Genomic DNA, 15,775 nt, shown 5'->3' with positions numbered 1-15,775 from the left:
AGACAGAAAGATAAAGAAAGAGAAGGCACAAATTAACGAGGGGTCATGACTACTGGTTCCCACAGACATTAAAAAAATAATGAAGGAATAATATGAACAACTCCATAGCCCAAAATTTGAAAACATAGGTGAAATGAACCACTTCCTTGAAACACACAAACTACCAAAACTCATACAAGCTGCCACAGACTCCCAGGGCCTCTACCCACCAGCTTCAGCACACCAAAGCCAGACCTCTAAGTACTCATCTCTTTGGGAGCCTATAATATAAGTACCCTCAAAGCCCTGAGTCTCTCACCCCATCAATCAATCTAGTTCTCTTCTGATTCCTTTCAAAAAACTATCAGAAAGTACAACTCCCTTGGAAATGCAACACATCTTGGCAACAACTCAAGTCTAAGAAGAATCTACGGGGAACTGCTGGAAATAACTGTTTCTTGGCAATCTTGTGGCCATCTAAACCCACCACCATATCTCATGTCCCTGATACCCTCTTTTATCACCTATCCACCATTTATCCTTCTGCTATGTCTTCATCCCCATACTTTCCTGTGCTTCCTCTTCCTAATTTACCCTCCACCTGCTCCTCTTTCTAAATTTTTCTGCCATGACTTTTGGAAATGAGACTTCAAGTTTAATAAATCCTTCTACATCTTCAAATTCTTCACAAAAATTTCCTCCATCTTCTATGCCTTAACTTCACTTTCCTCACCACCCCCCCGCAATTGCCAAAAGATATTACCACCCCTTCTCTTTATAAACCTTAAGACTTTTAGTAAATATTGCGTAATATTATATAGTACTTTGTTTTCATCTATTTCACTTATCACCATATCTAGTAAGCATGATGAGTCAGTAAACCAAATGGATACCATTTTCAAAGGAATAACTGACAGCAGTCTTGAAGGAACAAACACTGTGGCAACACTTAACAGTATTATAAGGAATTTCAAAATTTAGTTCTAAAATTTAACAGATACAGTACATACAATTTAGTGAAAGTTACCCATTTCCAAAATACAGGTATTTTTTTCTCCCTGATTTGTACAACAAATAATCTACTTTAGTTTTTAATTAAATATAGAAATGAATTAAATCATATAGATTATACAATAGTCATAACCACATATACTGTACTTTGCTGTATAAGTACTACCTGTAAGAAGGAACACTAATGCAAGAGACGTCTGTAAATACAATAAGTTATAAGTTGACAAATATCCAACTAAAAAATTCATGGTAAAAGACAGCAGAGGGTCTCAGGGAGTCCAACTTTGAGATATGCTCTCTCCCCAGTTGTCATACTGGCACCATATCCTTTTGTTGGTGGTTAACAGGGTGGCTCATCTGTGTGGGGCACTGGTACACAATAGTAGTTATGTTCTACCTCACAAATGAGTACACTTCATTGAGTTTATACTCAGTAGGGCAGTGTTTGCAAACCACTTAGATTCCAGGACGGAAAGAGCTACAAAAATGAAACATCCAGTCCTTCTCTGAGGTTTGTTATTAGCCTCTGTTAGCCACAGGTTACAGGGCACTAAACACTATGTACTGTGTGTTTGCTTGTAACCACTATGAAAAATAGCCTATAACATCTTTCTGAAGACTCCTAGAAAATTTTAAGTTAATTTAAAATCTGGGAATTTAACTGGGACATACTTCAATTCTTAGAACTAGTTTTTGACAAAATACCTCACTAATTCTTTCTTCGGTGTCTATTCAATTCTGTTTCAACCAACACTATTCAATACACTATCACTAAAATTTAATGTTACTGGTGGGGAAAAAGTGAAGAGGGTAAAATCATCAGTTTTATCTGAATCTAAGTTAATTCCAGCCTACAAATAAGCTTCTTCCTGGATAAGAAATGCTTTAGAAAAATGGATTCACAGAGCTTAACAGCCCAGATACATGTAAGATAATTCTTTCCATACACATTACATAAGTTAGAGAACCTAAAACAAAATCCTAAATAAGACATTATACTGATGTCCTCAAAACAGCTTGTCAAAGCATTTCTGAAAGACTTCTATCATGTAGCACGTGCACAAAAGTCCAAAGTATTCGTGAGATGGGCAACGTACAGCATCTACAACAACTCTAGAAGCAGTATAGATCTACTTTGAAGAAAAGTTATGTAATTATATAAAACTATTAAATGCTATTAAAATGTTTATGAAAGCACTGTTTTTTTAAAAGTAACGTTTCTCCCAATTTATGGTAGTGAACTGTAGTCTGAGCTTCTCTGGCCTGGGTAAAAAATTTACATGTATTTTAACAAAAGAAACTACTGGCAAATTTACTTAATTATATTTTACGTAGCATTTAATTTAGAATCTCTGGAAAGCAGAGAAAATTTATGACAACTCATTTTATCATCTCATAATTCCTACTTTCCTGGGACGATTTCATGAAAATGTTCGTGAAATTCCTACAAACACTTTATTACATTGCTTTTTAATAAAACAGGGTATATGATTTACAGAGATTGTAAAGTATAAACAATGTAAGACACTGTCAAAAGAGAAAAAAATCAACATGTACCTTCGAAATAGAAATCTCATGTGACATTCTCTTTCTCCCAAGATGTGAAGTACATTAGAAAAGAACACAGACATTTCACTAAACTCAAGTATCCTCAAAAATGATGGAAATTTTTTAAATTTGCCCATTAATGTCTGCTGACTTTAAGCAGCTATGTAATAGCATAAAACATATAAAGAACTGATTTGAGGGATGGTCACACAACATTGTGAATGTACTATATACAACTGGTTATATACTTTAAAAATTGTTAATTTTATATTATGTGAATGTCATATCAACATTAATTTTTATATAATAATTTTATAATATTAATAAATTTAAATTTTCTATAAATCAAATAATAAAATTTTTTAATGATTTGAAGTAAGGTAAAATTAAGAGTCTAACCCATAAACATTACATTCCCCTAATTTTTAAGTGAAAAAAATGTATTAATTGAATGTTATATTATTATTTACTCTGAAATACATAAAAACTTCCCATTCTCCACTAACTTTAGGTATATCTATAAACCATAAAAAGCTATTCTATTTGACATTCAGAGTCAAATATCATTAGAAGCTTGACTAATCTAGTTTTCATTTTTTTTAAATCCAATATGTGTCCATGAAGATAGATTTCAATGGAGCAAAGAGGAAAGAGATTGTTAATTTCAAATCCCATTTTACCAACTAGGTGAATGAAACAAGGACTATGGCTTCCCACAAATCTCTGTCCAGCAATTTCTCTTTAGCTTAATATCTACTTTAAACATAATCAGTTTAAAACAGAAACACACAACAATGAAAAAGCCAGACACAAAAATCTGAGACATATTTTTTAAGAGAAAAATGAACAGTCATAAAATATTAAGTCATATGGTCACAAGTGAAAATGTTAAGTGAGCAGAAATATTTTCCAGGAGACAAAGAACAACGTAGAAGAAGAGGCAAAGAAGGGTCTCAGAGTCAAATCTATATATCGATAACGCAAAAAACAAAACCCTAGGGCCTTTATACGTGATTAAGAACCATATGAGCCTCATCCTTCTCTGAATATTTTATAATTCAGAATCTATTTTCCATTCAAAATTAAGGCAATGGTGTTTGTTAAGTATCAAACTTCATACAGCAGAGTGCTTAATATTCTGTCGTCATCTTCTAGATTCATTTCTTATGAGCAACCCAGCTCCACATAACCAAGTTATGATTCTCGACTTAAAATATCGAACTCCAATAAAAAACTAAATGAGGATTATGAATATTATCCCCAATACCTCATGATCATATGAAAGATACACACTAACTCAAAGTAGAAGAAAAAGCAAAAATAAACAGCATGTCAATAATTAATTTGTTAAGTATATTAATTACTACTATGCATATTTTCTATTTGTATAATTTAATTTTAAAACTTATAAATTATGTCTATATAAGCTAATGTACCAAAGAATTTTTGTTATATAATCATTCAAGTGGTTTTTCTTACTCTACACAGATTTTCTTCTGAAAGGACACCACACATGACTATCATGTTAAAATGCTGTATGTGCTTCATATATATAATTAGTCATATTTAGTTTTCTGATACAATATATTGATATATTTGTTAAATCTGAAGAACTATAAATATTTACTAGACTAATTCACGGCACAAAAATATATAGGCATATATGTATGCTTTTTGTCCTTGCAACTTAAAATGAAATTAAATTTTCCTCTCTAATATTTATCATTCAATTTATGTATTCTGTAAGTAGTCCACAGAACCAAATCAGTTACTAAATATCAAAATATCATTTATCACTGCATGTATTCAACTGCTGACAATAGTATTAGTAATATAAGTAGCATATGAAAGCTATTAGAGTCATCCAGTTCCCTGACCCAAATCATTCCAAACATGATTTTGGGGGAGGATGAAATCAAAGGATTAGCACAAATGTAAAATCAGTCTCCCTACATACCAGATAAAAATCAAGGTAGAAAGAGCATGTATGTGTGTGTGTACCTGCTTGTGTGTTTGTAAGGAGAGTATCTTCAGTACTGGAATAATCATACAATTCGTTTCATACCTGTGCTCCATAGATATATTTATCCAACATCTTGCCTCCTATTGTCTGCCCTCCTATGTCCCAAACTTGAAGAGTAACATTCAAGTTTCCTAGAATATAAAACAATGAATATAAAAATAAGAATACAAAAAAAGTTAAGGAACAATATAACAACTGAATACAGTTTCACAGAACATTAAGTCACAGTGATAAACTCTGAACCTAATTTGTCTTTTATTCTGTTCACATGGTCACATATTTGGAATTGTGAAATAATGTTGTCAAAAGAGATAACAGTGGGAAATTTAGATTTACACTTTACCCCATTTCCATGAAACCACATTTATAATCACCTTCAAAACAAACGAAAATAAAGAAAGCTTTAATTCACAAACTTCTTTAACCTTAAAGAATTTTTTTTCTTAAACAGAGCATAAAACAATAAAGCACTTATATGTGGAGTAAGATATATAATTTAAAAATTAAAAGTGAACTTTATATACTAATGTACCTTATTGCACATAATGAATTTTCCTGTAAGTTCTAAACTCCATAGGTTCTAAAACTCACAGATTACTAATAGACTACAAAAATGGTCCCACAGTTTCAACTTCAATGAATTTTTAAATTTGAATGTCAGCTACTATATACAATAGTGAACATAATTTTAAAATTATATGTTTTGAAATTTAACCCATAAAATATAAACATTTTGACAGCCCTCTTCAGAACTGATGTAGGTTACATACCCAGTATATCACTAAATATTATGATGCATTTATATCTGTTCAAAGCGTTCCACTGAAACAAATTATAATACGTGCTTCAAAGCCCTCATAAAATAGTCTAACAAATCTCTTCCCCATACAAACATTATAAAAGCATTCTAAAATACTAAAGGGCAATCTTTAAAATTCTTTTGTCCATTTTGCCAAATATTTACTTGTTAAAAAAATTATAAGTTATTCTCTATTATCAATGCAATTACAAAATTTAAAGATCAAGTTCAATATGCTTTGCAGTTTAACATTTCAAACTATTTCTCCTAATAAAATTATGCAGCTTTCTCCAAAGGTAGACAAAATCTCAACTAGTACCTTCAAAATGAGTTCCCACACCAAAAATGTGTCTTTCTGAATGATTTGCAAATCAGGAAAACTCAAAAACTTAGACACTAAGAAACTAGTCTCACTTCAAATACAAACCAGAAAAGGATTATATAGATATGAATTTTTATGCCAATGCAAAACACTAAAACTGGAGAATGTTAGTCACACCATTCAATGTTGCAACTGAAAAGAAAGTACGACACTGGATTAACCAGCCAAGTTTTACCCTTAACTCTAAGTCTTGTTGGGTCTGTATTACAATCTTTCCATTATTTGGATGTAGGTCTGTTCCATCTGCCAACCTGCAGAGGATTTACATGAGCAACTTTCATTAGCATTAATGAGAGCTACTAAAGTTCATCACCCGTCATCATTCCCAAGTATACACACTTTCAACGCTCACAGAGTAATGACAGAAATGTTCTTAAAGGTCTATGAATAAAAAAACCAAAATGTCACACACTAAGACTTACCCAACAACTTGTGTAAACCCAATATCTTAAAAATCTAAATTTTTCGATACTCAAAATTCATTCTCCTACAATGCTGTCTCAAATTAAGCAGGTGAGAAAGGGCTAGTCGACACTGTAAGTATATCAAAAAGTTTCAGAAGCCCCTAGATAAACAGGCAGTACTCTGTTCATTTTACTCTCAAAATTCTTTAGTTATTTGTTTACTTCAAAAAACAGTATTCAACAATATTAACTTTTTTAAGTAAGATTTTAGGCAACTCTTAATAAAGGGCATTTAATCCCATTTTCTTCAAGTTCAATAAATCCTATCACTTAACTTCATATCAAGAAATATGAAGCTTTTTTCCTTTAAGTTCTGATACTTAGTTATGATATTTAGATCTTATCCTATCTGTAACTTTAGAAACATGATCTTCATTACATGTTTTCAAATTCTGACTACATCATTTCAAGACTGACTCTAAATCGTTTATAACTATCTCCCACCTGAGAGGTTTATATTTGTGTGTTGAGGATATTTTTTAAATCCATACTTTTCCAAATAAACACTGTTTGTTGTTCTTGGCTTGTTTTTCTTTAATACACATATTCTAGTGCCTCAGATAAAAATAGCTATGCAATACTAATAACCCACTAATACACAATGCTAGCCAAAAAATGAACAAACTTTTGCTATCGTTATAGCTTCAACAAATGATATTAACTTCATAGTTATTTCATGTATCTAGAAAAGTATTTTTAACTTCCACATTTGAATTTTAGGCTTATTAACACATAAAAATAAAAATAAATGGGAGTTCCCTATTTGGGAAACAAAATAATATAGAATTCAAATTAATATTCCTTTTAGTTTTTGCAAGCAAAAACATATGAAGGCTTCCAGTATATTTTCAAAATGACATGCCTATAAAGCTACATAAGAATTTTCAAATAATCAACATTGAAAATTTTTTTAAAACCAAGAATCCATCTAATATAAATTTCTAACTAATAAAGAATGTTAAGGAGGAAACTGTCAGCAATCTAATCCCAAATGCAAAATACTAGAAAATTCCTGCTCTTCTGTAAGCAATGACATTTAACTAGGGAAAAAAATAAATAAATGAGGTGACAAAATACAGGTAAGTTGCTTTTGGTATGAATCAAAGCCACCAAGAGGATTCAACAGTGACCTTGTAAAAGTACACTTGGTGCCTTGGTTAACCTTACTTAAAGTGCTGCATAGTCAAGATGGAACTAAAAACACAAGTCTGCCCACTTCTTGTACTAAAGACTTAGAAATCCTTTTCACAGTAGAACGCTGTTTACTGACTGTACCCACAAGCTTCCTGAAAGTATTTTGACTAAGGCTCTTAAGAAGCTCTATCAGCAGAATCTCTGACTAACAGATACACTATTTTAAGCAGTAAAATCTGCACAGTGGTTGCATCCAGACTATACAGCATACCAGATCATGAAATATACTAACATGGATGAGTATTTGCAGAGTAATGACCTTGAAAACTTGCATGAAGAGAATGTCAATAGATGAACAGGAGGTATTACACCTCTAACAATCTGAATGGACAGAAGACTTACTAGAATACTAACAAATATTAGATTTGCCTCCTATGCTGCTGTACCATAAATTCAATTAATGCTGCCTGTAATGTTTTAGCAAATGATACAAATATTAATCCTTGGACACAGTGAATTAAAATTAAAGTTAAAGTATATAAAGGGTATACTATAAACCTTTTAATTTATTAACCTCATTTCTTAATGTACCTATTAATATAAAATCAAGTTACATTAAAACAATTTTTTCTTACTGAAACTTCTACCACAATTTTGAGTCCATTAAATAGAATAAAACCAACTGCCGTTTTATAAAAAAAGATTTTTTTCTGGAACTCTGCCCATCAAAATAAAACCTTAATCAGGAAAATTAAAATATATATTCATTAAGAGTATATATTTCCTAATGTCATTTTTAACCTAAGTACTTTCTAACTCTAAAATATCATATTATAAATTTGGATTTCAAAAATACCAAATATTTTTTACAAAGTCATCAAAATTTAAAAATCGGTAGTATTGTGCAAAAAATCAGAAATCATCATATATTTTACATATATAAAATGTCTAAAACCAGTCTTAAAATGTTTTTAATGTTTGAGTAGGTGCTTGCTCCTTTATTTAAGTCTTTGAACTGAAAAATCAGAAAAATTAAACAATATTAATAATATAGAAAGTTAGTGCTTTTGCTAATTAGCATCGAAAACAAAACAGTCAGTAATTAAATACACTTTGAGGCTCTCTGTGTACAACTGGTATCTCTGAAAAAACTGTTGCAAAATAAGTTTTCAGTATGTATATTATGTGATTTGTACATGTATTCTACTAGTGACTGTTGTAAATATTCTGAAAGCAGTATTAACCTATCCATAAGAGTGAGAATAATAAAAATGAGATTTTCAGTTTTGAATACATTAAAAGAAAATACAAATGAAACAGAATACACGTTTATTAAATCTCTTTCTGAATAATAACTTAGTAATGGCAAAATGGAATTCTTCTCTTAAGCTATATCTTCTAATTTATTTTTCATTGGTAGCCGAATACCAACCATCACAAAATATAAGAGAGTATATTACTAGTGAAGTATACAGAATACCTTCAATTACCAAGAGTTTTTATTAGCTGTTCTAAAACATTCATAGAGAGTTGTCTGATAGATGTAGTATTTGAGAGGTTAATGTATTTCAAAAATATTATAATTTATTAAACCGCTTCCCACTGTATCACTCACGTTACAGTATATGAATCTGACACTACACTTGCAACTGTTTTTATTCAAATGTGTTTCCTCAGAGAGGAGAAAGATGGACTAGTTTATGAAGTCAATCAAGATAAACTGCTTTTAATAAAATACTTTAAACATATAATTTAAGCACAAGTGAATAGACAGAGCATTTTAAAGCCCCAATTGTTCAGAAACTAACTTAAAACAGAAACCACTCTTTTTTTGTTATTATTTCCCTGTATTTCCCACAAAATGTGCTGCAACTGGCATCTAAATAGTTTCTTTGCATGGTGAACTGAAACATCTTGAATGCTCAAACTGTATTTTTATGAGTGCCTAGGGACCCTAAATTTTAGTGGTCTATTAAATGCCAGCAATTTCATGCTGCCTTGCATAAAACAGCATTCACATATTAGAGCACAGAAGTTCCATAGCTACATTATACTTCTGTTCCAACTTTCTCTCAAACAAAAAACTGAAGCAGAGGTTAATCAAAATAATATTTAAAAAAATAATCCTTTCCAGTCTTCTCACATTTAGTTCATACAATACCTGTTGATAATTATATGGCATTTGATTTTGTTTTTAACTTTAGAATTTTATACGCAACTATTGTTTATCCTCAAAAAATGTGCAGTGGTCAAAAACAGTGGGAGAGTGGGGAGGATATAAACTTTTTCCTTACACACATGGACAGTATGTCTTCATGGTAGATGCTGATGAAAGTTAACCTCCCTAAGATAGATTTACTGATTACATATATTTTCACATACAAACAGCCCCAAAATTTATTTTACACATTTCTGCTTATGTCTCTTATTGTCAGATATGGACAATTTTCTATGTTAAGACGTTTTAGTCTCTTACCTGGCAACATTATTCTTCTCAAAAAGAAATCCAGTCCTATAGTTTGTTTGTACTGTTTCCCAAAAGTTTCTTGAGCAAAACACGTAGCTAAGGAGGTCTAAAAAATTGATGCACAGAATATCAAAATTAATGTCTTTGTTTTAGAAATGTAAACATAAAATCACTACTAAATCTTATTAAGTAATCTTAATATTTATACTCCCATTAATCCATCAAGCAACTTTAAGCAGTACTAATCAGTTACAAGGGGAAGAGGAACTTAACATTCCACCAGGTAAATTTCACTTGCCAACCAGCTATCAGTGGCAACAACAGACTAATCGGCTAAATCTCTTTAAATCCCCTGATTGTCAAGCTCCCTACTCCTTGCTGGAAATTAGAATTTGAGAATTATCAACAGAGAAAACTAAAACAACATGATCAAAGATCTGAATCTTATATGTCCCTATATATCAGTTCAATACAACTTTCAGAGATGTTTCATTTCTGAGGTTAAACATCTGAGTAGTTTGTGCCCTCAGCCAATAAGAAGTAGAACTAATTAAGGAGAGGAAAGCCTGTTTATAGAATTTCCTTTCTTTTTCCCCCCCAAGAAACATGTCTAATTTTTCTCTACATTAAAAATGTTGTACTTCCCTGGTGGCGCAGTGGTTGGGAATCCGCCTGCCAGTGCAGGGGACACAGGTTCGAGCCCTGGTCCGGGAAGATCCCACATGCCATGGAGCAACTAAGCCCGTACGCCACAACTACTGAGCCTGCGCTCTAGAGCCTGCGTGCCACAACTACTGACCCCACGCACCTAGAGTCCGTGCTCCGCAACAAGAGAAGCCACCGCACCACAACAAAGACCCAACACAGCCAAAAATAAAATATAAATAAATAAATAAATTTTTTTTAAATGTTAAATGAAAATGATTCTATAAAATGACTGATAATATTTATCTTTTAAATTAAGAAGTTGGTATTTTTAAGATTAATATTAAGCAGACAAAAATAAATATATTCCATCCAAGAACCATAAAGCTTAAAAGTCAAAAGAATACTATAACCAGAACAAATATATATCTACATTTTTTAAATAACAACTCTAAGTTACATTCAAAACTCTAGAGTTTCTTTAGGGTACCATTTCTTACCAAAGCAAAAGAATAATCTAGTAACAACTGAAATAACTCAATAACTCAAAAGCTTCTTAAACATTTTAAATGCATTATTTATTTATTTGTAAACTTCCCCAAAAAGAAGAGAAAGGGAGTTTCATGAAGCTTTTATGCTCTTCAAGACAGATTCCTAAAGTTAAGGAAAAATAGCTCTTTCTTAAAAGTTAAAATTAGATGTCAACTCCTAAATAATGAAAACTAAGATAAAATTTCCAAGATAGCTTACTATAATTAATTACAACATAAGTACAGTAGTGCAAAAGAAAACTTGGCCAAACTTCAATTCCTTTAAACAAAAAGACCTAAAATTCCTTTGACATAAGAACCATATTTTTCATATAAATGGCAATTTGCACACACTAACTCCAATTCTTTTAATATTTAAATACTCAGCATTTGTAAGAAACCACTAAAATATTTGGTCAAATATTTATTGAGCACCATAAGAAAGATGTTCTGCTAGACTCCGAGAAATAAACTCACTACACCAAAATGAAAATTCATTTGGCTTCCTTGATAATATAAAAACTAAGACATTAGAAAAAAAAAAAGTAAGCATTCCTTTTAAAATCTTTTTTCATTTAGCCTTGTTTATGCCATTGAGCTTATTTAACTTAGAGCACAAAATCATCTGTGAAGAGGCTCAGAGTTCTAGAGAAAAATAATTAACACTACTTATACTATTACAGATATTTCAAAATGTTTAATATATGGATGGCTGAAACACTTTTGTAAGTCTAAGAGAAACTCAAGGCACATGTAACTTCAGCTTAGTGTTTCTTTTCCTAAAAATCGGACTTCTAGAATTTGAAAGCCTCACACTTTTGAGGCAAACATAAAGCTAGAATTTTCAATTGGAATAGAGTACAGTCTGTCAAAAGTATAGGTCATTGCGAACAAAGAATATTAAAATGGGTTCTTATACCATCTCCAGACATCTCACTATAAAAATTAAACAGAGAATCAACTGAATCAGTGGGAAGAAGGCACATCCTCTTCAATTATCTAAATATTATGCTATCTTTCTCATTCAATAATTTCTCAGAAGTCATTGTATAAATACCCTTTTTAAACAATTATGAAGAGAACAACCATCTTTCATATCTGTAACTTTTTTTTCTGATTCTTTATAGTTTTTTTGTTTGGTGAACTTTTGCTAACAATTTTTAACCATACTACATTTACTAATACTGAAAAGACACCATAAAAGAATATTTTGCCTCAAAAAAAATCTTAAGTATATAATAAAATCCTAAGTATGACTCAAAACAGGAAAGAAATAGAAACACGTGTTAATAGCAGGAGGAGCTAAATTTCTCTTGAATAAACTGTTAGTGGTCATCTCAATATTCTCTTGCTTTTGTAAGGGTGTATAAACATGCCCTGAGTTAGAACTAGCAAGAAAAACTGATACTAGAAAAAATGGCCAGGTGTTAAATCAGGCTACAAGCAAGAATGAAAGAGAGGCTGAATTCATAATAGAAAAGGACAATAAAAGAAATAGAATGGGAATGTTGGTAGCTGCCAATAATATGGCAATAATCTGAAAACTGAATAGGGTATGGAAAAAAACAAAAGCTGATATATGAATAATGAAAAAAGGTTAGATTTCTGATGCTGGTATCCAGAAATTTCTGGCAGAAAAAAATCTTTACAATTTTAAAATAGATTAGTCAAGATGACAAAGACTAAATCAGAACGCCATAAACAGTATCACTGTTATCCTCTGAAGCAGAATGATAATCCTAATTCAATAATATAGAAGGAAAAACATATGCTTTGTTGTACACTAGATAAAATTTTTGACAGAGATGAAAAATCATAATTATTCACACTAAATTAGTAACAAAAGGAAAATGTATGACAGGCTAGATGAAAAACCTAGATAGGAATTATGAACAAATTTCAACAGAGAAATACATGTATGATAATGGATGAATACTGGGAAAAAAATTAACAAAAATTTAAAGAATTATGATAGAATGTAGGATAATGGACAATTTTTGTGTCTTTTTATAAGTGTATTAGTGTTATAGACAGTCATTATAGTTTTAAACAGGAAATAAATTCAGTTATGAGTTGACCATAAAAAGATTTAGGAAATGAAAAATTAGAAGACATTCAAAAGAAAATACGAATGATGAAAAAACTATAAAAATGAACTTAAAATTTTTACTGAATAAGGGTGTTAGAAACAATGCTGATTCATTTAAAACAACTCATCCATTCAAAAAGTTGTTACAAGTGTACAAAAAGTCATAATTAATACTTTATAAAGAAAAGTGATCCCAAGTTCTTTTCTTCCTCAAAATGTTTAAAAGTAATCAGAGCATATTAAGTTGTTTTTCCTCAATAATAAAAATCAATAACAAAATATCAGGGATGGCAAGAAAGAAATTAACAAGAATCCTCCAAATCCTGCATATGAATGACACCTTTCCCTAGGGCCCTAGGAACTCAAATCTCAGAACGAAAGACAGGAGCAGCTGTGCAGTGCCAACTGCCAGGGAAGATGTATCGAGCAGTCGTCACCATAGGAACCAGGGTCCAAACTACACCAGGAACACGAAAACGTGAAGCCGAAAACGGGAAACTGGTAACAATAATAACCAGCGTTTCTGAAGCCTCTAGTTGGGAAAGCGGATGGAAGAAAGGAGACAAACTCTAACAATATTCCCAGAAACAGTGTTGGCGCCATTGATAGGAGCGACAGGTGTGAAGGTTGGCCGGGCAGAGGCTCTTCACCTTATTTGGGGCGTGGATCAAGAACCCTTTAAGATCTTACAGACCATCTCCAAAGAGCAAGCACCGGGCAATGTTTATTCCATCTCAGGAGCTCCACAACCCTGGGTTAAAGACCTCTGCCTACGAGGTAAGGGGACTGGCTGCCAGATATTCTCACGCACTCACTCTCATTCATTCAACCAACTGTCACTGAAAGACAGACTTTAAGGCAATGATCCCCTCTGTCATGCTAGCAGCTCTGCCCTCAGCATCCAGCCCAGAATAGGAGTTCAATAGATATTTGTTGAATGAATGTTTGTGTTGACAGGTGCTGTGCTGGGAACAGAGATGAACAGATATGATGCTCTAAAACAGCAACTAACGTTTACTGAGTGCACACCATGTTATGAAAGCTTTATGTAGATTTTCATATTTAATGTGGATTTGCACACTTCACCCTTCGAGGAGATCCCTATCAATATACCCATCTTACAGATGAAGTACAAACAGGATAGCAATTTGCCCTCCAATGATCCGACCAGTAAGTGATGGAGCCCCAATTCTCTCACCCAGGGAATCTGATTCCAGCGTCAAGTTCTTGGGAGCTCCCAGTACAGTGGAGCCATCAGAAACGGTAAACGGGCGGAAAGGAGCAAAGTGCGACCTGGACTAAAGTAAAAAGAGGTAAGATGCCTTGGCAGATCCTTGCCAGTCCTCAGAGGCGAGAAGCTGGAAAGCTTCCCAGGGAGGCGATACTGGCTCGTGTCTTGAAGAAGTAGGAGTTCGCGATCCAGGCAGGGGTTAGGCAATGACTTTTTTTTTTTTTTTTTTTTAATTTAAGAGGAGCTGGACAGCTCTCGACGGACTTCACCAAGCGCCTATTAGTGTCGAACCCCAGGCCACGACCTCGCGGGCCCAAGCCCAGACGCCCCGGGGCTCGGGGACATAAGGCGACGCCGAGGGGCGGGGAGGAGGCTGGGGGGCGCCAGGGCCGCGCCGGGGTTCCTGCAGGCCTGGCACGGTGGGCCCGCTAGAGGACTGACCTTCCCGGAGGTGCCGTCCCCCAGCACGACGATTTTCAGTTGCCGGTCTTGGCTCTCCTCCTCAGAGTCCGACATGCTGTCCCGGGAACCAGGCCCACCTCCCCTCCCTCCCCACCGAGGTAGAAGGAGGAAGGGAAGGAGGGGGTCTCTGGGGGCGGGGGAGAAGAAGAAGGGCGGCAGTGGGGGCAGCACCCCCCGTCCCGGTGTCTCAGCGGCCGCCGGAGGTATCCGGGCAGAATCACTCGGCGGTAGCCATCTTGCCCACCTCCCCTCCCCCTGCGCGCGGCCCCACCCCCTGAGCGCGACGTCGGGCGCGCTTCCCCGCATCTGTGCCAACCCGCGCCGACCGCTAGCCTTCCTGGCGGGCCGACCCATCCGCAGGCCTGGGAAGAGGAGGCGTTCGAACCGAGCAGGCGAGACACGGCGCCACACTCGCAGGGACAGTTGGCAAGAGAAAAAAAGTATGTGTATAACTTAAGCTAGGTAGAAAAACGGGGACAGAGTAGGGCGCAGACGTTCTATTAAATTCCCTTGTTTCCATCTCCCCCTGTGAAGGTTCCTGAAGCGAATGGTTTAGCCCGACGAGGGGGGGGGGGGGGGGGTGACGCCATGGCCGCGCGCCGCGGTTGCCATGGAAGCGAGGACACAGAGGAGAGGCGGCGGGGCAGGGCCTGCCTCAGGGCGCCGGGGACGCCGGTTGCCAGGCGGAGCGCGCAGGGGAGGGGCCTGTGGAGCAGTGTGAGCGCCGGGGTTCGCGCCCCGGGAAGAGCGGTAGCGTGGTGGAGGAGGGGGCGGTTGCTAAGGACGTAGCTGCTGTGCAGCGAGGCTGCCGGGCGGCGCGAGGCGTGGAACGTAGCTCTGGTGCTGCCTTGTTTCCTCCTCAGACCTTGGGTTTCCTCGTCCAAACAGCGGAATCTGATCATTCACGAAGCAGTTAAGCTAGAGCAGCAGTTCTCAAAGTGTGATCCAGGGAACCCTGAGGGTCCCGATAAAGTCAAAAGTATTTTCCTAATAATTCATTTATTTTTTCCT

The 15,775-nt window shown here is 34.8% G+C and overlaps 1 protein-coding gene across 2 annotated transcripts in view; it reads right to left on the bottom strand.

The window, feature by feature from the left end:
- RAB28 (RAB28, member RAS oncogene family) overlaps positions 1-15,062 on the bottom strand; it is a 91,332-nt gene extending 76,270 nt beyond the window's left edge. For both annotated transcript variants that reach the window (XM_036853806.1, XM_036853807.1), the window contains exons 1-3: positions 14,744-15,062; positions 9,817-9,913; positions 4,604-4,692 (exon numbers count right to left, since the gene is read on the bottom strand). In XM_036853806.1, coding sequence (XP_036709701.1) covers positions 4,604-4,692; positions 9,817-9,913; positions 14,744-14,818 — 261 coding nt within the window. In that variant the 5' untranslated portion in view covers positions 14,819-15,062. The remainder of the gene's footprint in view (positions 1-4,603; positions 4,693-9,816; positions 9,914-14,743) is intronic.
- Between the last annotated feature and the right edge of the window lie 713 nt (positions 15,063-15,775).

The sequence above is a fragment of the Balaenoptera musculus genome, chromosome 5 (assembly GCF_009873245.2).
Source record: "Balaenoptera musculus isolate JJ_BM4_2016_0621 chromosome 5, mBalMus1.pri.v3, whole genome shotgun sequence".
NCBI classification, from domain to species: Eukaryota; Metazoa; Chordata; class Mammalia; order Artiodactyla; family Balaenopteridae; genus Balaenoptera; species Balaenoptera musculus.
The sequence above is the reverse complement of the archived record's forward strand: the minus strand, read 5'-3'. Positions and strand labels throughout refer to the sequence as shown.